Source organism: Apus apus, chromosome 1, assembly GCF_020740795.1.
Source record: "Apus apus isolate bApuApu2 chromosome 1, bApuApu2.pri.cur, whole genome shotgun sequence".
In the NCBI taxonomy this organism is placed as follows: Eukaryota; Metazoa; Chordata; class Aves; order Apodiformes; family Apodidae; genus Apus; species Apus apus.
The window spans coordinates 183,027,972-183,051,587 of NC_067282.1; the positions used below are offsets into that span (position 1 = coordinate 183,027,972).

Here is a 23,616-nt window from a genome sequence, read left to right on the forward strand (position 1 = left end):
TCCAAACCTCCTAAACTAAGCAGAATTCAGTTGGTGGATGTGGGGATTACAGAGTGCATAATCAGAGTTTAGCTAAATACAATTTAAGAGATATGCTGGTTATGTCATACATACACAGACTCACACAAATGAAAGATCAGCTGAAGCATCCTTCTGCCTTGCTCTCTACACTGGCTCTCCCTGTTCTTCAGAACTTCTCCTTATTTGCTAGGTGTCATTGTCATTTAAAACTTACTAACACCTCCGTCAGAGATGAAAATTCCACTCCCAAATCCCTTGTTGGTCTGTCCTTCCTAGCAATGGATTTACAGGAGCAAATGGAAGGAGTGAAAATTTCTGGCCTGGGCCATAGAGAGGATTGAACAGAAGGCTTAATTGCTACTTCTCTCATGAGAACTACTATTCATCTGACTATCCAAAACATCATCTGTTGTTTTGCCAAAAATTTTGACCAGGATAAAAATGAAGAATTTGGTCACTTGAGAAAAATTTCTAGGTATCTGCTGTCTGTGCCAGGCTCCTAACAGGAGGATGACCTGGGTGACTGGTGACTGCCAGCATGGCCTGAGCACAAAGTGCCCAGTAAACCAACACGGCCGTCTGCAGTCAAAACTCCACTGACCAAAATACCCTGGATGTAGCAGGCTAAATGCAGGTATGCCACATAACCTATTCACTAATATTTCTACGTGGGAATTTCTAAACAGAAATATGGGCTTAATAATCTTAAACAGCAGTAATTTTAATGAATACAGTGACCACAATGCAAGCATCTGGGCTAGTCACATATCTGATACAGTATCTGCAATGAGCAAAGGCAACATGATCAAATGGGGCTTTAGACAGGAGATTTTAAACCCTTTCTGTGGCTAGAGCCAAATTCCATTAGTAAGTTTAGTTCATGGGCCAAGGTTTATATTTAGGACCCTATATACGCCTCAGGCAAAAGTTATATAGGCTGTGCCACCAAAGCATTCATCTCCAGGACAGAGCATTGCCCCATGTGTTTAAAATATCATGAACTAGTCTGTAGAATATCATTAATTAAGCTAAAAAGACAGGATTATTACTGTTTCTATCTTTGAAGCAGTATGTCTGGGCCCTCTTTGTTGTTTGGTAGCCTGTTCTTAATTGAAAGCTTTTCTGTCCTTCAATATTTAAGTTGTTTATTTACTGAAGACTTTTCCTGCTCCCTGGATGCTAAAGGAAGTACAACATTATGAGAAAGCATCTTTAATGCTTTGAAGGCATCTGTCAACTGAATGGAGGCAGAAGGGATAAGACTTTGTTTTAAAAGGGATATAAAGCAAGACAGACACAGGAAGGGAGCTGTTTACCCCATGGCATGGTTATGGCACAGCTAGAAATTGAATTCAAGTCTTCTGACTCCCATGTTTTGCATATAGACCACTGAGTACTACTTTTAAGGAGCTGAGTAGCTCGTAGGAGCAGAAAATGTAACTGGTCCAGGGCTGGTGGTTGTGTGAAAAGAGGCAAAGGCAGCAGCCCCAGCTGGAAGAAGAAATTAGTAGGAAAAAACTACTCCTTTTTTTCCCTGCTTGGACTGTTACTGAACCCTTGCAATGCTGGGATTTAATTTTCTCCGGTATTTGGGTGTGACTCATGGGGTGTTCCACCGCAACCCAATTCCATGGCACGCCCACCCCATGGGTGACATTGGCTAGAAGTAATCAAATGCCCTGGCAATGATTCAGGCATGCTTTGGGGTCGGGATTTCTATCAGTTTGGGGACAATGTTTGAAAGCAGAGGTATCATTTGGTGTCTGTTTCTCATAAAATCTGACACAAGCAGCTGCAGCAGACTGATGAGCCCTCCAAGGAGCCAGACATTCAGGAGTGGTTACATCAGCCTTTGCAGCACCAGTGACATGGATGTTGTAGCTGTGTTTTCACAGCTTGAGGAAGGACCAAACCATAGCCATGATTTCAGTATATGACCAGCTGTTCCCTGTAGGGGCCATAATGTTGTGTGCTTTTCCATAAAAGTTCCATGCACTGGCTACCAGCTTATCTTGGGAGGTGGCACAGCAGATCCTTGTTCTGGGTATCAAGGGGGAAGAATTTTACTGTTTCACTGCAACAGTCCATGTCCTGGCTTGGTCTCTTGAGCTGCCCTTTCTCCGGCTGTTGTTGACAGTACAGGAGTCATGCATGGAAAAACAGAGCCACAAAACCACGAGCTCTTTTGTGTCTACCTTGTGGGGTATGACAAAGGGATTTTTTTCTGATCCTTATTTGGAGCAGAAAAGGGCTTCTAAAATATCCAGCTGTTTATGATTTGCATGCAGAAAAGTGGCATAAATTCATGAGCACTTAACTTGTAGAACAGGTCCTGTCTCTTGCTTTTCCATCAGTCCCTTTAGCATGCAGCTAATTAACAGTTTCTTGCCCTCATCTTTGTGTCTTCTTTGTAGCCAGCTTTGCCTTCTCCATGTACTCTACCTGCTGAATCAGCCCTTTTAAAGCCTCCTCCCACTTCAATTTTTTTTTTTTATTCAAGCCTTAGGATGGATAGATCTCTGCTCAGGAAAATTGTATCAATAAAAGTAATTCCAGCCAAAGTGATTTTCAGCCTTAATGGCCTTATTCTGACATGTTCTCTCCCTGACCTTTCCATTGGAAATTGTTTGTTTAGGCTGCAGTAATTAAAACTGTCATCTTGCCATCCAAAGTGTCTACCTTCAGGGGCCTGTTCTGCATCCCTGCATTCAAAAGATAGACCATCTGTCTCCAAATGCATGGAGCAATCTTCAAATAAATTAATCCCAATTCTTTACCAGGGCAAACACTAACCAGAAAGAAGTACATGGGTAAGTGCACCGGATTACTTTATAAATATTTAAATATCTATATTGCAGTGGGAAGCATTTTCCCTCCAAAATGATCCCTTAAGTGTCACTCATGTCATTGAAAGAAGTACTTAGGTCAGGAGAAATTCCCTGAGGAACCTGTGTTTTACGGTTCTCCTGAAAAGCTGTAAAAATATATTAGTAAACTGTTAGTAGTCAAAGACTGGTATAACAGTGTAGCTCTAGTGACATGTACAACATTTTTACATTTCATTTTCAAAGTTCAAATTTTCAGTAGAAATCTCCACATTTAACTGGGCAAAACCATTGCCTTTTGTCTGCATATTCTGCACATGGTAGGTATGATGCCCAGAACTCCGATAGACATAAATATAGACAATAAAGTAGAGACTTGACTTAGTACTGCTGCATGAGCTGGACATGCAAATATTGTAATGTTGCAAATACTACAGTGAGTAATATAATGCTTACATTGGCAGATGTTACCTATTTTATTATGTGCTATTTTGAGAAAGAATAGACTAATCACAGCTGCCTAAACAGCATCTCATTCAAACTGCACTTCCAGAGACCACATTTTTTGTTCATGCAGCAGTTCCTCTGCTACTTCCTTTGCAATACAGTGGCCTCTGCTTCCTGATCAAACCTGTTGAGCAATAATATTGCCATGTAATTCCCAACAGCTGCTGTGGTCACCCTATGGCTGTACATCAGTAGCGAGTGAAATGATTTCTATATATAGCTTGTAAATCTGTTGGCAATGTTTGTAAAGCACACAGAGGTTCATCCTGAGGGATAAGAGCAGCTATATGAAAGCAAGAGCATTAAGATTACCCTTGTGTCCAGAGCAGTTTATCTTTTTGCTGTGGCAGAAACTGGCTCTGAGGAAATGGCCAGTCTGCAGAGATGTGGATAAGCATTTGCTTTGAGCAAAAACCTGGCAGGAATGGTTTGTGCTGTCAAAGATAAGCAAGTTCGTCTCATGCTGTTATTACAGAACATGACATTGTACTGACACAAGATGATTAAAAAATATTTGCTGTGTAAGAAGAACAGAAAACTGGGAATGATGGTTATTCAGTAAAATATATTTGTCCCTCTCGCCTTCCCTATTTTAGTTTGAATCAGGTAGGCAGAAGGGGCAATAAATCCTGAGCCTGCTGCACCCTTGGCACCCAGCTGCATGCCTCTGTGTAATCTTGTAGACCTTTAGGATCCATGCACAAAGGACACCGGGTGCCTGTGGGCTGTGGATTTTCCTTCTTTTAATCAAAAGTTGAGACATTTGGTAGTCCAGAAACCTTCTTATTTGCACCCAGATTAATTTTTTAACCCGGTCCTTCCCTGCAGCCAGGTTGACCTCTTGTCTCACCTTCTAAGGCACATCTTTATGCTCTTCCCATCAGCAGCACTATCAGAGACCATTCACTTCCTCACTCACTATGACTTGTCTTCTGGATAAGTAAGGCAACCCAAACACCCCCACCATCAAAACATGTTACATTAGTGGTTGCCCCATGGCTTGTTAGTATATAGTGTGGTATATAGACTTATGGATATGTCCCCAGCAGCTGTTGGGAATGCTGTTTTCAAAACTAATCTGAGCAATAAAGCAACCCACATTCACATGTGTTTGAGTGAAAGCTCAAAAACTGTTCACTGTTTGCTCACTGTTTGTGATAGGTCTGAGTTGTTAAGCTACAATCCGGACCTGGAATCTGCCCTCCCAGTAGCCTGGGCGTGCTGCAGGGCACCAATGGGAAGAATCTTTTTTCAAGTTAGTAAGTGAATCCAGGGTCATATTTAACCTTACCCCACTTTTTGTTTCCACAGCATAGATGAAAGGAAAGATCTTCTTCTCCTGTGTGACTCCCTGTTTACAGCATCACCAGGAGAGATGGAGTGGGCAACAGAATTATCTGCCATAGAGGAAAGCAGCTGAAAAATTGTTCTTTCAAATGCCTTCAGTGCATACTTTATCCCATTTGCCCTGCTGATACCACTGTTAAATGTAGGTGATGACACATCCTTCTCAGGAACAGTACGGTGTGCACAATTTTCACAAGTTACACCAGCCTCATGGGAGACAGAGCTACAGCTTGTCCCATCAGTCTGCCTTGCAGTCCTGTTTGGATGCCAGGTTGGTGACCCTTTGTCTCTCCAGGCCGATTTGGGCTCTGTGTTCAACCTGGGCCTGTACAAGCAGCACATATATATATATCTCAATCGATACAGGCAGGAGGGGGAAGGCAGGCAGTGAGGAGCACAGGGCCAGAGACAGGATGTGCGAGGAGGGAGGGATATGAGAGGTCATGGAACAGGCTGCAGTGGCAGGTGAGGACAGCGAGGGGCTGTGCAGAGTGGGCAGGGGGAGGGGGCCCGTGGGGTCAGGGATGGAGAAAGCAACACAGCAGCAAGGAAGCAGGAGAGGGAAAGGTGAGAGAGCTCGGGGCTGGCACCTTGGGGTCTGCATGGCGGGGGGGCAGGAGGGAAGGATCTGGCTGAGGAATGAGGGGTGCCAAAGCAGAGGGGGAGTCAGGAGTGAGTGCCACAGGCAGATGGGCAGTGGGAGAGATGGTGGAAGCCCAGACGTGCTGTGGTGCATTGTTTTTTATGTGCTCTATGGCAACTGGACCTGTTCCTCCAGCGTGGGACTGCAGCTCAGAACGAGCCAATGCATTTGTCTGACAGGCTGGCCTCAAGAGCCATGACTGAAATAGCCGCTGTCCTGGGGCCAGTCGTGTCCCGGGCCTGAGGACAAGGTTGTGCAGCCCTCTTTTTGCTTGCCTGCAGTTTTCCCTGCAGTCACCCAAGTGGAAGCAGAATTCAAGCTGTGGGCTTTTCCCTGCAGGGGGGTGAGTACCACCCCCAGGTGTTATTTGCATCCTTTCAGTCTTTCAGCTGAAAGAATCTACAGGCCCAAAATGTGGTAACACATGAGAAGCAGAACAACATTTCCTAAGAATATCCAATTGCTTGGAAAGGAAAACAGACAAACAACAAAATCAAAACCAACAACACAACAACCCCCCACATTTAGAAGTGTTTCCCCTTTTAAAACTAAGAAAATAGGTAATCTGAGAGGTTGAAAGCCTTGTCTGCAATCTAGCAGTGGGTTCTCTCCCACTTGAAGCCAGGAACCTGGGTGCCAAGTATCTGCAACGGCAGTGTGAATTCTTCTGCTATAAAGTGGGTGCCCCCAGTTCTCATTTTCTCTTATCCTAGCCCAAGTCCTGAAGGGAACAAATATTTTTATAATTTTGTTGAATCAGTGAAGAGTTTTCATGGTGTATATTTGAAACAGTTCGTTCCCTGCTTTCAGGATTTCAGCAGGGCAGGAGGGAGGTGAGTTTGGGTTTTCTGTCTGGAGGTGACAGAAAACTTCGGAGCACTTGAGAGGATTCATCCTAAACAGCGGTCAATGAAGCCATCATAAACCTGCCCTCACATACTACATACATAAGGCTCACACTCTGATCTTGTGCCTTCTGTGGTGGAAGGTCTCTTTAGCACAAAGTCTCTTCCTAGTATGTTTATAAAGGTGCTACCAAGCATGTAGACCGGGATGTATAACAGGATGCTCAGACAGTTACTTTTTGCTTGTTTTTTTCTGAAATCTAAACATGTCTAATGTCTGGGGAATGGGACTGTCCAATGAGAATAAAAGGTTTCAGACAGGAGTGCTAGTCATAGGAAAACACGATCCCTTCTGTCTTTTCAGCAGAGCTCCTTGGGAAGTTGTACAGGTCAATTTAATAATAATTAAATCATTTGGGTGATAACCTGGGCTCTGAACTGTCAAAGTGGTGGTCAGCTAGTGCCCACAGGAGCTGAACCCTGACCAGATGAAATTCTGCATAATGCCAAAAAAGCCTCCTAAAGGGAGTTCTAAACTTCAAATTAGCAGGTGCTTTTTATCTTAATGTGTCTGTACCTCTGTTCTTCCTCTTTACAGTGGTGGTAATACCTTCACATCTCCTGAAAGGGCTACTGTAGGAATTCAGCCATTGGTAGTCTTGAGATGCTTAAGAACAGGAGCAAAACAAAATGCTGAAAGGCTATTTATGAAGTGCATGATCTCTCTTGTACAATGAAGAAGAGTAGAGGTCCTGGGGACTCATGGTTCCAGGATCAAAGTATATGATTACATAATTGTGTAATAAAGAACTGTGTTTCAGTGTTCATCAACATGCAAAGACAAATATTACCCCCACATTCTCTGACCTGTAAGTGCTTAGCTTTACAGTTTTAGCATAATTTTTGTGTGTGTCGTTTGCCATCTGCGATGTTCTAGACTATTCATGGGTCTTTGCCCTTCGACATCTCCTTATAAAGAAAGCATCCTAAACTATCATGAATGACATGTACAGGATCAAGAAAGGACCCAGACCTCTCATAACCTTGCCTAACTGTGCCAGTCTCTACTCTGCTTTGGGGAAAACATGGACAATAAAATACCTTCTCCATCTTTAGTAACATCTTGAAATTCTCTTATCACATAGACAAGCTAAGATGGATGAAATGCATATGGAAGAATTATTTTTTTTTTAATTTAATTTCTTTACCAAATCTTTTTATGAAAATCATGCTCAGTGTCCTCTCCCCATTGCCAGTAAAGCAACATGCATAATGATAAAACTAAATTAACAATTTGCCTACATATCATACATCAGTTCTAGCATGCACTCCATACCAACCAAAAAGAGATCATGCTGGACAAAACAATAGTTAAAATTATTTTCACTTACATTTCCACTCAATACTGACTTGACTATCTAAAAATAAACCCATCATATGTTTATCATTTAATAAGATTGACATTTATCATTGTATATGTGGTCCTTCTTCCCTCTACTAAATCAACCTTCCTGTGTCTGTCTCCCTCCCTCCCTTTCTTTGTCTCTCCCACAACACGGGTTTGCAGATGTTGCTGGCCTACATGTTTCAGAAAATGTTAATTCACCATCATTCACTGCTAATAGAAAAAATGAAAATCAAAAAAACAAACCAAACCAAAAACAGTGTGAAGTTCAACATTTCATTCTTTGGTTTCTTACATTGGAAGATACTTGTCTATAAAAATAATATCAAAATAATATATAATTTATTAATGGACATAATAATGTAGGTATGCCTTTAAAATTAGGCGTTGAGGGGCACTCTCCAGCTGCCCATCAGCCAGCTACAGCAGGCAATGGCTGTTAACTAAAATAGCCACTAGAGGCCTTCATTTGCTAGAGGCTGTCAGCAGTGATGAAGACAGAGCCCCGCCGCTCTCCCAGTTCTGCTTCCCATAAAGTTCTGGGAGACTCTGCTCCCTCCTCCAGCAGAGTGCAATTCTCGGCATGAAAAAAAATCTCACAGCAGCTCCAATTGGATATGTGAAGTTGATTCTACTTCTGCTTCTTCATCCTTTAAAAAAAAAGAAAAAAAAAAAGAAAAACAAAAGAAAAGGGGGAGGGGGGAAACTATTAAATAATATAGTTGTATGATTTGTTACCGGTGAGGCATGACACTGTGGGAGTGGTGCTCCCCACGGGTGCTGGCACACTGACCTCCTCCCCGTGGGCTGCCTCCCTGCTGATCCCAACCTCCTGCAAACACCTGGACAGGATAGCAGCACAGTTCCACACAAAAACCATGGAAACGAGGAAGTCTGGTGAACAACAGGGTGGGTTTTTTTATTCCCAGCCCTGTGGCAGCTCAGGATTAAATGGATTTGCATTATTCTTTCCTACTGCAGTCTGGACATGAAGTCAGTGTAAATGTGCCCAGGGCTTTACTTTGTGCCCCCCCCCCCCATCTACGAGGCTGGTATTCTCCCACTAGTTGCCTGCTCTAAATATGGCCATGGCCAGTGTGTCAATAATCCCCCTCTTTAAGGGACCTGCAAACACTAGTGTTGGGACATTCTTGCTGTTCAGATGTCTAGCTGACGTCTGATGCTTAAAACGGAGCATGCTTTCATCCCTTCGTGCATTGTCGTAAGCCCCTGATGATTACTCTTAAAAGGGTGCCTCAGCTACACAGGGAAACAGTTGCTGACCAAACGAGACACAGCTTGCTTGCTTCAGCCTTCTTGAATGCCCAGTCACTTCAGGTTTGTACCAGCCTGACCAAGCGGGACCATGTCTACCTTTGGCTACAGAAGAGAGCTCAGTAAATATGAAGACATCGATGAAGATGAGCTCCTCGCTTCTCTCACTGATGAGGAGCTGAAGGAGCTGGAGCGGGAGCTGGAGGACATAGAGCCCGACCGTAACCTTCCCGTGGGACAACGGCAGAAGAGCCTGACAGAGAAAACACCCACAGGGACTTTCAGCAGGGAAGCACTGATGGCCTACTGGGAGAGGGAGACCAGGAAACTCTTAGAAAAAGAGAGACTGGGCGCGTGTGACAAGGTAAGTCGCTGAGGCATTTGCTGTTTCCTGGAAATATTTAGGCTTGTTCTTTCCTGGCATGATCTCATAGATTGTTTCCATATTTTTTTTTCAGTCTCTTTTAACATTTTTAAGACCATCATTAGCCAGACTTTTGTGGGTGCTAAAAGTTTTTTCTCCTTCTGGGGATTCCTTAAAAACTCAGTTGAGAACAGAAGAAAATCCCATTAAAACAATCGTTAATGATTAAAATAGGAATAAATACTAAAAGGCATGCTAAAAATTATTGCCAGGTAGTGATGTGGACTTTTGGATAACATTTGGTTTTGTTTAAAATCTTAAAAAAATGCCTTTTCCTTACGTTCAAAAAGTCAGTATTGACTGCTGTGAAGCACATTGGGAGATAATTTTGAATCTGTGTTATGTCAGAAATCAAGTAAGTGGCCATGAGTCTTCATGCTCTCTGGCAGGAAGCTGCACTGCAGTCAGCAGCTTATATTGCTTTGTTCCTGCTGCTGATCCTTGTCACGGCTCAGGAGCCTACTGGCAACTGTTGTCAGAGGGTAACAGTAAGTTATTTTAAAAAGGGCCTGAGGTGTATTGATCAGCCAAACCATTATCTCTATTACCCCCAAAAAAACCCAATAGTGCTTTTTAGCCAGTTTGTCCCAGAACATGTTAATATATGAACAGTACACCTGGGCAGGAGGGAAGGGCTCAACTCCAGCAGGTGGTGAGCACTCTCAGTCTAAGCTAATATCCATGTTGGCATCTCCTGGGCCCTTGTTAAATAAAAATTTGTGAGACTGAGCTCTGTCAGAAAGCAATTGGTGTTTTCATGCTGGGTCCATGTCATTTCAAAGCAATGAAGGGACTTGGAGATGTGAGTAGCTTTTTGATTTTTAAACTGCTTAATACCAGGTGTTGACTCTGTTCATAAAGACACTTTTTCACATGTGGAAGTAGAAAACAATACAACAAAGGCAAAGACGGCAAAACTGGACTCAGAACTTCTAACAGCCTTGATTCAGAAGCTTGATTCATTTGCAAGGAAATAACTGCAGTTTGTACATTAGATAAAATATTGTGCTAGAGAAAAATCACCTGGATGAAATTAGTCTGCAATAATAATATCCAGGATTTCTTTAAACATAAGTATTTTCTCCTGCTTGTGAATGGTGGTGTAACATCTTTGCAGGCAAGTGCACAGACCATTATCTGTCATCAGACCATTAGTATCAGCTTGCAGACATTGATTTCACTCCCTGTTTGTCAAGTCCTAGGGAGGCAATGGCAAGATTAATGTTTATTTCCAGCTGAGACTGGAACTTGAAACCTGGACAGTTCCAAAAAAACCTTCTGAACAGGTCTAAGTTTGATGCCTTATATAAAGGCAGTATTTTTTATTTTTCATGTCTATACAGCATTAGCAGTGGGTACTGGCTAAATCTCAGTGTGAGCAAAAGCCTCTGTACTTTTTGATCTCAGAAAAAACATTTTAAATGCATCCAAAAATAGAAAAATGTTGACATGCTCATGTAGAGGACACAAAGGCTCTCTCCACTGGTGGCAGTAAGAAAGCTCCTTCTGAGTTTCATGAGAGCAATTTTCTTCTTGTCCTCAACTGTCTGAAAGTTAGACAGCTTATCTACAACAGTTATTTGTGCTTCTCCTATAGCTAGTGGTAAGAGAGCAGCCCCAGCAGAACATCTCGCAGATAGCCTTTAAGGGTGAATGACTCACTCTTCAGAGGTATTTACCTCTCTGCATTGACAATCTTAGTCCTAACTTTTCATCGAGTTACTAGTCTGAAGGAAGATGAAGCCCTGCAGGCTGCCTGCAGCAGTCCTGAGCTGAAATGCTGCCACAGTAGCAGAACATTCCTCTTCGGATTTGCAATGAGAACAGTATTTGATTTCAAAACTATTGCCTAGATTTTTATGGTGTGAAACCATGTGTGTGACAGGAAACTAAATTCCCCCTTTAACCCTGGAAATCCCACTAAAAAAAATAAAATAAAATAAAAATAAAAAATATTAATCTAGTGTAATTGAGTATATAAGAAGTGCCTTTAGAGGCACCAGATTTCGCTCATCTACAGCTGTGTTGAAGGCTGTGGTGTATACTCCTGGACAGATAAAAGCACAGCCATGAAGATGGGTTCCTGGCCACCTGTGTTCTCAGCTTTTAAAAGTCTGAATGTATGCATAGAAGCCACAGCTATAAATCTCAATCCCACAATAAACCTGACTTAAACACAGCCCTGTTTCTGCATGGAGCACAGCATGTCTTGGTGTAAGGGCCTTCCTGCACATGATCCACATGAGGAGCAACAGGACTGGATCCTGCGAGACCTCCATATGCAGCACAACGGGGCCAGACCCTGCAAGCCCTCCAGGTGCTGAATGTTCAGGAACTACCGGCTGAAACAGCTCCCTGTCCTGTTTACTTGGAGTAATGCTTCTGCAAGCATTACAATTACTGTCTATTTTAATTATGTCCCAACTCAGAAATCTGCTTAAGATTGTGAAACAGTACCATGCAATCTGTCATTGCTAGAATTTTAAACTTTTCTTGTATTTTAGAGACAGATAATTAAGCAAACCTAAAACTGCACAGGTTTTCTAAAAATAGGCTGTCACTTTAGTAACACTTTTGTTTTCCAGAAGCAGAAAACAGAATCACTGTGTCTCTGCAGAGTGTACTCACTTTGTAAAATACCCCTAGTTTTTTACAAAGGCTAAAATATGAAAGTTGATAAAGTAGTACATACAGAACAATGATGTTTAATCAAAAATTTTGTAAACACTGACAAATGTCACTTAAAAAGCTTATGCTATGGCTTGTTCAGTGGACGAAATGGGACATAAGAAACTTTTTTTGGGCTAGAGATTTAAGGTTGGTCATAGTGTGTGGGTTCAGTCATGGCCTACATACTTCTGGAGTCCTCCAGATAGAGAGCGTGACTTCCCTGAGGTGCAGACATTTCGATGTTCCTGCACAGAGATTTGTTCTCTGCCATCATAGCTGCTGACGACATGAGACAGAGATTTGAGAAGTAGATCCAAATTTGTGGGTTTGGTGCCCACCAAATGCACTAAAATAACCCTGATGTTTATAAAAAAAGTTATTTTACTCAGTAGGCAATGAGTTATGAGTTACAGTATGACAGCTGACCTGTGACAGCTGTTCATGAGCACAGTCTCAGCTCTTGGGAAACCTTTGGGGATTGTTTACATGGGATTAGTTGTTACCTGTGGGAATGTGTCTGGATCTTTTCTTCACAAATAGCTCCCAAGTGTGCAAAGCCCATGCAGCACATCCAGAGTAATTTCAACATGACTCCTGAAATTCTGTATTATTTTGCATATCAATATGCATGTTTACACAAACAGACACTATTTGTAGTCTAAATCAGCCTTCTGTCTACCCTGTCTTCAGCCAGCATATGCAAGGGGGTCTGAGCATAGACACAGATGTCTAATCCTTATGAACTCAAGAAACTTGTTGCTCACAGATCATGCCCATTCTGACACTGTGGTCTTAGGTTTCTGCTGGCAAGGATCCAAATAACATCCCCTTGTGGACATGCCAACACATAGAAATCATGAGGTATGTCCATGTTGCAATACCTTGTATCAAATTTTCTCATGGCAGAAATCATAGACATCAGTAGAACTGTTTGAATTTACACAAAGCATTTGCCTTCAGAATAATATGAGATAGCTAATATTAAAAAGGTGTTAGGTGATGAAACATTTTCTGTTCTCCTAACTGTGTCTGCTTCTGGGGATTTATTTTTAGCTTTCAGCATTAACTTACATACTTGCAAGATAATTGTTTTTGTGCAAAAAGGCAGTAGCTATATTAATTACTGCAATCGTGTTTAACACCTACACCTACATTCCTGTTCAGGATTCTGAGCAAGAAGAAGACAATTCAGAAGACATTCAAGAAGAATGTTTCACAGAAAGCAATAGTGAAGTATCTGAGGAAGCATATACTGAAGAGGATGATGAAGATGAAGAAGAAGAAGAAGATGAGGAGGAAGACGAAGATAAGAGTGATGAAGACAATGAGGAAAAGCAAAATGCTGCAGCTGGTGAAAGACCTGAGGATTGCAGGAGTTCTGATCACACGAGACACAAGAGGTGTAATGGTACAAAAGACAATGAAAACTTACTCAATGGCCATGATGGAAAAGACACTGATAAACCGAGCTTAAAAAGCAGAGCTATCCACCCTTGTGGAAACCCAACGGTTATTGAGGATGCTTTGGAAAAAGTTAGGAGCAATGACCCTGACACCACAGAGGTCAATCTGAACAACATTGAAAACATCACTTCACAGATGCTTATACAATTTTCTCAAGCCCTGAGGGACAACACAGTGGTAAAGTCATTCAGCTTGGCTAACACACATGCTGATGACAACGTTGCAATAGCTATTGCTGGTATGTTAAAGGTAAACCAGCATATAACTAGTCTAAATATTGAGTCAAATTTTATCACAGGCAAAGGAGTGCTGGCCATCATGAGAGCTTTGCAGAGTAACAAGGTTCTAACAGAACTGCGGTTCCACAATCAAAGGCACATCATGGGCAGCCAGGTGGAAATGGACATAGTTAAACTGTTGAAAGAGAACACCACCCTGGTCAAGCTTGGATACCACTTTGATCTTGCTGGTCCAAGAATGAGCATGACAAGTATATTGACAAGAAACATGGATAAACAAAGGCAAAAACGTATGCAGGAGCAGCGGCAACAAGAGTCTGGCTGTGATGGAGCCATCAGTGCAAAGACCAAAGCCTTGCAGAAGGAGACACCTCGGTCCTCACCTTATGTGTCCCCTAAGAGCTCACCTTGGTCCTCTCCAAAGCTTCCTAAGAAAGCACCACTGGTGAAAAGTCAGCCTCCAGCCCCTGCACCTCCACCTCCACCTCCCCCTCCCACTCCACCCCCACCTCCTCCTCCTCCCCCTGTTATTCCAGAGAAGAAGGTACCAACTAGGAATATAGCTGAAGTCATCAAACAGCAAGAAAGCTCCAAAAATGCCTTACAGAATGGACAGAAAAAGAAAAAAAGCAAAAAAGGCAAAAAACATGAGAACAGCATATTGAAGGAAATTAAAGATTCTCTAAAGTCAGTCTCGGACAGAAAATCAGAGGAAGGTTCTCGACCCTCCACCCGTCCCTCCACCCCACAAAGGTCTCTCCATGACAACCTTATGGAAGCAATTCGGGCAAGCAGTATAAAGCAATTAAAGCGGGTGAGTAAGAGATCCTATTTCAGTAACTGATTGTGTCTCACAAGCTCAATTAATTTTAGTACATATATAATTTATTAAAAAAAAATTAAAAACCGTTCTTAGACATCTGAGCATAAGAAAGCACTTGGGAGGAGGCTTTCCTCTGATCAGGCTTTTCTCAGCACACTGATTTCTATTTGGCTGCGATTTTGACATAAAGTGGGGTACTTTCCCAGGTTCAGGCTTGTTGTGGGAGATGGTGTGTAGCACAGGGCTCTTGGGAGTGTGTTTCTGGTAGGAACTTGACCATTCAGACTGTAGAGCAAATGTACTAAATACCCTGCCCACCCCCGTTTCGTAGGTGGAGGTACCAGAAGCTCTTCGGTGAAAGCCTGGGCAGGAGAAGAAGCAGAGCACTGCAGTGGTTGAGGAGAGACTACTCATCCATTCACTGATGGTAACATAGACTGTCTAGCAAGCTGCTTCCAAAGTACACTCCTAGATTAAAACTATTTCTCTTTTATTTCAAAGAAATAAACCCGCTACAGACAAAACAATGCTTTAAGGATACATTTGCTTTGTAATCTGTAAATATGGAAATATTTTTTTTTATTTAATGAAATTTCTATTGAGAAATTGCTGCTTATTTAAGTATTCTTTTCAATATCTGATTGCACGTCATTGGACAAGTTCTTCACACTGAGATGTAATAGTTTCCCAACTTGTGGTTTCTTTCTCTTTTTCTTTTTCTTTTTTTTTTTTCCCATGAATTTACAATAAATGTGGTTTGAAGCTTTCAAGCAGACACATAGTACTGGATTTTTTTGAGTGAAAACCTGCCAGTCATTTATGTCAAGTTAATGATCATTACAGAAGTCTCCTGGGAAAGAACCTCAGATCTCTCTCAGTTGCACCCATCAAGCCTCTTGCAGGATAGTATCTGAGCCCATGTGCTGACATGGGAAAAATAATGCTTCATAATGCAATATGCAACCAAAATTAAGCTGTGGGCTGTACCTGGTCACTGGTGTGCATACAAGGTCCTAAACTTTGATCTAACAGAAGAGGAAGTAGATGATGAATAGAGCTGCAATTCATGTTGATTTAAAGCTTAAAAAACAATGTGGGTATTTTAAGGATGCGGCAGACTTATTTAACCAAGATCCATTTGGTACAAGTACACAGGACTGTATCTAGGCAGAACTAACCCCAGTGCAGACATTGAGTCAGACAGAGAAACTTGAAGAGCCGTCCAGCAGTCAGGAGAAAAGACTTTCATATGGTATCAGTTGACCAACAAGCAGGCTGTGAACTGTCAATATGATATGGTGGAAGCAGGGCCAGTGGGACTTGGAGATACACAGTGAGAGGTATCACATCACAGGCTGTGGCATGAAGAGCCCTTCTTTGTGTAGTAGTAGACATCTCCCTCTGTCAAATCAGTTATGGTTCTGGGTGCTTCAGCTAGTGTGAAGGTAATGATAACATGAAGAAAACTGAGCAGTGGCCAACATGTTGGAAGGCAAGAGGAGATACATGTTTTGAATACTACTAAATATTAGTCTGCTCATTTCAATAAATAACAGAATTAATATTTCTTTTTACATAAAACCACACCAAAGAGAACTAATTACTTAAGGTTGCCCAACATTGCAGTGGTTACCAGTAAGCTTGTAGCTAGAAATATCAATGAAACTATTTTCTCCAGAGAGAAGAACAAATTACTGGAAGGAAATTAAGCACAATGCAGAGAGGATCCATTAATGAATCATCTGGAATGTTACTGTTGTGGCAAGAAAACAGTGAAGATACCTTTTTGCTTTTGTATTTATTGACTAGAATCTACCAAAACCAATTTATAACTAACTGAAACACTTTCCAACATTTTTCCTCTTGTCTCAGGATCACAACTCATGAGTATTTCCAGACCAGTATCATAGGAAATATGGTACGTACAATTAGTCTTTAGCTGCGTCTGTAATTCCATAGGCTCCCATTGCATAAAAATCAGCCTATGGCCAGTCTCCCACAACCAAATGGAAGCTGGAGCTTGGGATCTTCTGAGGATGTAACAATGCAGTTCCTGACAAGTGGCTCATCGGTCCCCTCTGGTGGAGGCCTGCTCTGATGATGGAGATTAGTATTCCAGATAAAATGTAAGGTCAAGGAACTGGCAGACATGTGTGGTTATTTAAGATCCTGTGGCACACTCCCTTGCAAAGTGTCAGTCCTGTGCCTTAGCCAAAGTCTAATCTGGGCAATCACCTTCTGACTACATCAATTTTGCATTGGATTCACTTGGAGGCATTTCAAGGCCTGTCTCCTGTTTGCAGAGTTGTGAGGAACAGCCTTTGCTCTTAGGGCTCCTGGCAGTGGGTGGATGTCCACTTTCTCTCCAAGGCCAGTCAGAGAAACCTGTACACCAAAATCCGTCAAAATAAATTGGTCAGCAATAAAAGACCTGCAAAGGATAACCAAATGCTTGCTGTCACTGAAGAAGGAAAGCGGCAGGTGAGGACAACAGGTTATAATGTTTTGGGAACATTTTGTATGTCTTTAAAACTTTACCTGTCTTCTCATGAGCTGCAGAAATGACCAGCCCATTGAAAAGCAGAAATACTGTAGCATCCTGAGGAAGAAAAAAATCAAACCTCCCTCCCTTATTTACACTGAGCTAAATCTTTCCCATGAGTGTTCCCCCAAATTTGGGCTGGGGTGGGAGGGGAAGGCTGGGTACTGTGCAGACCAGACACAGTTCACACTGTGGCTGAGACTGACAGGAGGTTCTCCTACCACCCCAAAATTTCCCTGCCCTGTTTGCTGGTGCCGCCGCAGCCTTGTGTGGTGGGAGAGGCCGGGCTGCCCTGTGAAGCCCCAGGCTCTGGATAGTCCCACAAGGAGGCACTGTCTCCACTGCAGCTTCATGCTTTGGCCCTTCCCCATTACATGTATCCATGTGAGCATCCATGCCATGTAACATGGTGCCAAAGAGCTGACCTACCAATGCACCAGAAACATCAGAGCTTGACTGCTACCTGAAATTCCAGTATATGGCCCTTCAGTCTGTGCCTTGGCACCTAGCGAAGTGTCTGAACTTATAGAAAGAAAAGGAGCACATAAAAGTCCATCAGATTTGATTTCCAGGTCTTCTGGAACTTTCATGCCTCCTGCTCGATCCCCTGTTAGACATTCTGGACAGTGACCCACCTTGCTCTGTAGCTGGATGGCTTGGCTGGGAGCAGAGCTGCTGGTCCAACAGCCCTGCACAAGTGCTTCCTTCTCACCAAACAGGGCAGGTGACCAATGAGGCTCCTTCCAGGCAAAGCCACATCCATTTCTGGGGCCTGAATCTGTGCTGCATGCAACCAGGAAGCCAGAGGAGATGGTCCAGCATGGTGTGGTGGGAGGATGGATGTCCTGTGGCCTGGGAGGCTGCAAGGTGGAGGGCAGTGGGATGTTCTGGCCAAGGCCTCTCCTTTGCCCCCACACTAGCACAACGCAGGTGCAACCCTCCCAGCATGGATGTGAGTATTCAAGACTTCCACACCATCACCCATACAATTTCCTCGGAAGTCCATCAGATCCATGGAAGTAAAGATTAAGGCAAAGCAGCTTCAGAGCCAAACATAGAGAGGACTTGTCTGCAGGTTGTTTAGAGAGTGACACAACTACCATGAGGCAGCCATGAAGTGGGTGCCTGCAATGCCTGCACGCAAGGGGAGAAGTAGCTCCAAGAGCTATTCCCAAGTGCAGGCTCAAATGAAACAGCATCTGGAAGAGTGTGTACAATTCCGGTAACTTACAGACAGGAAAAATTTCTTTTAATGAGAAGAGGGGCAGAAAATGGCTAGGCTAACTGGGGCACTGGAGAGGCTGTCCTATAAGAGAGATGAGAACAGGTGGTGGGATCAGTCTAGCCAAACAAAGGCTCAAAAGGCTTTCAGCTCATGTCTATAAATACTGCAAAGAGGAGAGAGCTACAGGACACTTATAAGGGGAGGGGGGAAAGCACAGAAACTGTTCATAACTGCATTTGGATCAGAAATTAGAATAAATTTCTTAACTCTTAGAACAAGAAGGTTCCTGGAACAGCATTCCATTTAAAAAGGAATGCACAGATTTCCCGACTTACTGTTAAAAGAATGCAAGAAGCTTATGAAAAGCATAGTATGGTGTGATGCTTTCAGCAGCATAAGCCTGAAACGGTTAACACAAAAGCTGCTGTCATTATAATATTAATTTTCTTAGATGTGTTAACTCCACGGGATACTGAAGCTGAAAGAGTATTGAAAAATGTAAAAATTTGTGGTAAGATGCTTTATTTTCAAATCCATGCAAGTCAGATACAACTTCAGAAAAAAGTTATCACATGGAAGCCAAAGGCTTCTCCTAGATGGTGGCTTGATACCATCTATGTTTGATACCAACTGGAGCCAGATACTTGAAAGAGGGAGCAGAATTTGGTTTGCATATTGATGAGCCCAGCATTGTATGTGTACTGTCTTGGTCTGACAGGTCTCCATTTCCAAAACCCCTCGCTCAAGACAGAATTAATTTTTAGATTAATTCTTCAAAAGTTGCAACAAAAGTTTACTTGGATTTGCCAGTTCAATTACTTCATTTTGAATTAAAATTTCTTGAATAGGATAGTAATAATTCTGCCTTACACACAAAGAGAAAACCTGCAACCAAGAGATAAAGCTTTGCTTGGAAATTAAATTGTGTGCTTATGTCACTGAGGAGAAGCTCAGCACAAGGATGAGCCTGTGTTTAGAAGCACCCAGTGATTTAGAGTGTCTGCTTTTATAAGTAGCATGTGATATTTTTCTTTTCAGACAAGCAAAATGTCAGCCCGCTATTGGTATTTCAAATTAGACTCTTCTAAATTAATTTTCTGAACTCAACTGTGATTTTTGCAGTATTTTGGTAATTCTATTTTATCTGACAGTTTTCTTGCTCTTGGAAGTGCAGAGGACTCATATTTAAGAGTTGCTACTCAGGAAAGACCTTCACCATCTGAGAGGAGACATCTCAATTTCACACCTCTCATCTGGGACTTTGGCTTCCCAGTCCTCAGCCTCATCCTGAGTTGCCAAGACCTGGAGATGTGAAGGAGGAGGAATATTGTGTTGGCTGCTCTGCAAGTTAGGGATCCCATCGCAGCTTGCATAGGCAAAGTGAAGGTGTGAACTTGGAGGACTGAAAATCCACTTCTGCTGTGGGTCTGCAGGGTGGCCACAGCTGGAATCAGGAGGTGACAAGAGTGAATTGCAGTTATCATGCAGCAGTTGAGGGGTTTATTGTTCTTTTCCTGCAGGTGGTGATAAAACAGAACCGCCAAGCAGCTGTGGCACAGCTTGTGCATTATCATACCCAGATATCACTGTTCCATGTGAAAAAGGATCAGTCCAAAAGAAAAAGGGAAACATGAAAAAAATCTTCCCTTGTTGAAAGCAGGGCAACATTTTGCCTCTCAGGTTCCTTTCTATCTGAAATATTTGACTTTTTTTTTCAGCTTCAAATGAATACCATTTTTAAAAAGCTTCTTTAATAGCAAAACTGAATTCTTTTCTACAGAATTCTAACACAGGGAAAGGGGCTTCTCTTTAAAAAATTGTCACAGTGGAAATTCTCTGTGGGTTTCTGGTAAAAGCCAGAACATATATCCCAGAACCAAGACTGGGGGTCATGTCCTGGGCTGCGCTTCTGCTATTTCTGTACTTTTGGATAAGTGGCTTAATTTCTTTAGCCTCTACTTTGCCTTGGAGATATCAGTACTGATTTGCCTCACAATACTGCGAGGCTACATTCACACAGACTCAAATGTACTCCAGGATCCTCAAATATCAAGAGATACTAGATTGGGTTTTTTTGGTTGGTTGTTTTTTTGGTTTGTCTTTTTAAAATTATTTTATTTTTACTTTTGCTTTTGTTTTGTTTTTAAATTTAAGCTAACAGAAATGTTTTGACTGGCTGAACAGCTGAGTGAATATGATGAGTGTCATTGTATTTCTAAGTGGTAAGAGAAGCACAGCCCATGACCCAGTCAGTGCAGGACATTTTCTAAGTGCAGACACAGCAAGCCATGAGGATGGGAGTCCCAAGGCTGACTCGGCCATGCAACAAGCCCATCAAAAGGAAGACAGGATATTCCTATCACTAAGTCACCTGAAAAACAAGCACATAGGAACTGAAAGGATGGTCAGACATGCTTATACACCCTGAGGAGGACAAATTTGGACTGTTTCCTAGGAGACAATTTCACAAGGCTAACAAAATATAATCTGTATCTGTCAGACTATTTTTCTTGCATGGGAGAAATCTGAAGTTTCAATTCCATAGAAATTTGCTGCTTCTGCACCCCATCATGCCTCACTGCTGAGAGCATGAGTTCAATTTAACCATAGAGAGCTAAATATTTCCTGGGCTTTTATTTCCAGGGCTTTTTTCTTGAAACATTCAGAGCTATAGCTTTATTTTTTCATTAACATACTCCTGAATGTTTTTGAGGGCTGTCAGTGAGCTGCAGGCAAAGCAGCAAATTTCACAGGCACCTGAAGGAAGGGCTGATGTGTACACAGAGCAGGGTCACTCCTTTTCACTTGGTCTCAGTTTACAGCTCTTCAAATCAGCGATACATGCACGTGTTGCTGTGTTACACAAACAGACTGGAAGGCAACAGTGCTCATGTTTCCTGTGCTCTTAAATACTTCTGCTGAACTCCAGCTCTTCCTTTTCCTCTTCACCAAGTCTGCCCAGACTGCAGCAGGTTGGTCTCAGTTGTGTAGGACGGGCAGGGGTGAGACAGGCACCAGCACCAGGGCAGGTGGGGGGTGACTGCAGCGGCAGCCTCAGGCAGGGCAAATACTCCTGCCTTTAGTCCCCATTTATCACACAGGTTTGACTGTGTCAATAGCCCCTCTGCATGACTTCTGACATCCCATACCAGGCTTATCTTCTGTCTAGCCAGTCAGGAGTTAAACTTTCAGTCTCTGCTGTAGTTTAGAGTGGCCAAAAATAGTTAAAGGGAGATCAAATCACTGCAAACATCCTAATAGGTGGATTTTAGTTGCAACACCACTGTGGTCCCTGTTGTCTGCTTCATGACTGCCTGTCTGTGCATTGCCACCCCCTCTCTGACATCAAACCCACCACCAGTCAGTTCAGGAAAAAGAAAAAGAAGGAAGGAAGGAAGGAAGGAAGGAAGGAAGGAAGGAAGGAAGGAAGGAAGGAAGGAAGGAAGGAAGGAAGGAAGGAAGGAAGGAAGGAAGGAAGGAAGGAAGGAAGGAAGGAAGGAAGGAAGGAAGGAAGGAAGGAAGGAAGGAAAGGGAAAGGGAAGGAACAATACAACAAAAAGGAAAATTGTTCTGCTGCTGGTTTGGTTCCCCAAACCTGTAACTGCAGTGTCAGCGCTGTGTTGCTGGTGCAGGGGAGGTGGTGAAAACCTCTGGCCAGGAACAGAGGGAGGACAGCATTAGGCAGTGTGGATTTATCTTGGCTTAATTTGTTCTGAACCTGTACCTTAAGGTCTTTGTGACAACAGAACCATGGATCTTGATAGGCCAGCACAGCTGAGCAGCCTGCACCACCTCACCATGCCACTGGCTCCCACTGTCAAATTCCCACTGAGATTAATCCCACGGGTCACATGGAGAACTGAGCTCAGAGTTGGGTGTCAGACAAACCCAAACTCTAATCCTGCTCTGCCAGCTCCATGTGATGGGACACAGTGTGCCCCATCATGCCTCAAGGGCATGAAGCACCTTGTGTCAGCTTCCTATGTCTGTAGAGCATAAGAATTTGCCAGAGGGGGTTTTGCTACAAGAGAAGACAAAACATAATTAAACCACACCTTAAAAATGCATAACAGGTGGAGCTCCTAGTGGCTCTAAACAACCATCTATTGGAAAGCCTTCTGTAGCACTTCATCTTCTTCTCAGGTGGAAAGTAAGCCATTACTTTTTGTATCAACCACACTGGTCAGGGAGGACCATTCACACTGGGTAGTTGTCTGGTTACCTCAGACTGGCAATACATGGTCTCATCTGTGAGTGACTGTACAGCATGCTTATAATATAAAATGCTGTATCTCATTCTCCTGCTTAATTAAATGCAGAGTGATGAGACCTATTCAATGCTAAGGATATTGGGTCCTCTGACAGTCATTCATTTGAAAGCTAAGAGATCCCACAGCTCACTGCACGTTAGCTAGCTGTGATCCTGCCAAGAGTATGATTAATCCCAACGCAGCCAACTGTTCCCCCTGCAGTGTGTCACTCCATAGCTCCTCAGCTATATTTCCCACCAGAAGGGACATGGTGGTGAGTAACAGGAAATGTGGGGTCATGGTTTGGGGATCTGCATGACCCAAGCTCACTCTCCCATCACTTGCCTTGCCTGTCAGTTTTCTGATACTGTCCTGTCATTGCATTGACACTAATAGTGCCACCTGGGGTAAGTGGTAATGAGTGCAGATGTGGCTCTTTCATAAGGAAAGGGCCAAGTCATCACTGCCAGGGTGGAATCTCTGGTCTGAGTGAGAGAACCAGCCTGACCTTCCCTGTCTCGAGTGCTGCTGCTGTGGTGAGGCACACATGCTGGACACTGTTCAAAATGAAGACATGAATTTCATTCTGTCATATTTCAGTGAATGCTTAAATGCCTCATTTCCCAGCCAGCCTCTTTCTGAGCTGATAAGTATTCATCCTTCTCTCCAAGTGGAGTGGTGGCCTCAAGAGAATTTCAGTTTGACTGTAGCTTTGTTTATAAGATATTTCCTTTTTTGAAATTCAAGGTTAATGCGTCTCTTGGGGCCGATTCAGGGTGTCTCTCTCACTTGTCATGAAGGAATCTGCTGGGTTTATTTATTCCTGGAGCAAATGGTGAAAACCATTCAGTTCTTCAACAAGCCATGGGACAGAAAACTTCCACAGGGCCATACACTCCTCTCATTTGGGCTTGAAGAACTGCAGTGATCTCTGTGCAAAGGAGAAAGAAGATCTGGATGTGTTCACCTCATTCCAGTCTTTCTGTCAGCAAGGGATGCTGCCTGCTGCCCTGAGGTCATGGGAGGTCTCCAGGGCCATTCCTGGCATTTAAAAGCAAGCACTGGACTTGGGAGTGTTATTTCTGACACAGACCATCATACTTTAAAAGCA

General features: G+C 42.9%; 1 protein-coding gene across 1 annotated transcript; it reads left to right on the forward strand.

Moving 5' to 3' along the window:
• The first annotated feature begins 8,860 nt into the window (after positions 1-8,860).
• On the forward strand, positions 8,861-15,261 carry LMOD2 (leiomodin 2). The gene is made up of 3 exons (XM_051625870.1): positions 8,861-9,232; positions 13,127-14,479; positions 14,820-15,261. Exons 1-3 carry the CDS (start codon positions 8,960-8,962, stop codon positions 14,844-14,846), a joined length of 1,653 nt encoding a protein of 550 aa, XP_051481830.1. The 5' UTR covers positions 8,861-8,959; the 3' UTR covers positions 14,847-15,261.
• Positions 15,262-23,616: the final 8,355 nt, after the last annotated feature.

Coding starts and splice junctions, on each gene's coding strand:
- LMOD2 (XM_051625870.1), top strand. CDS start 8,960: ATGTCTACCTTTGGCTACAGAAGAGAGCTCAGTAAATATGAAGACATC. Junction 9,233..13,126: donor GACTGGGCGCGTGTGACAAG/GTAAGTCGCTGA, acceptor ATTCCTGTTCAG/GATTCTGAGCAAGAAGAAGA. Junction 14,480..14,819: donor GTATAAAGCAATTAAAGCGG/GTGAGTAAGAGA, acceptor CCCGTTTCGTAG/GTGGAGGTACCAGAAGCTCT.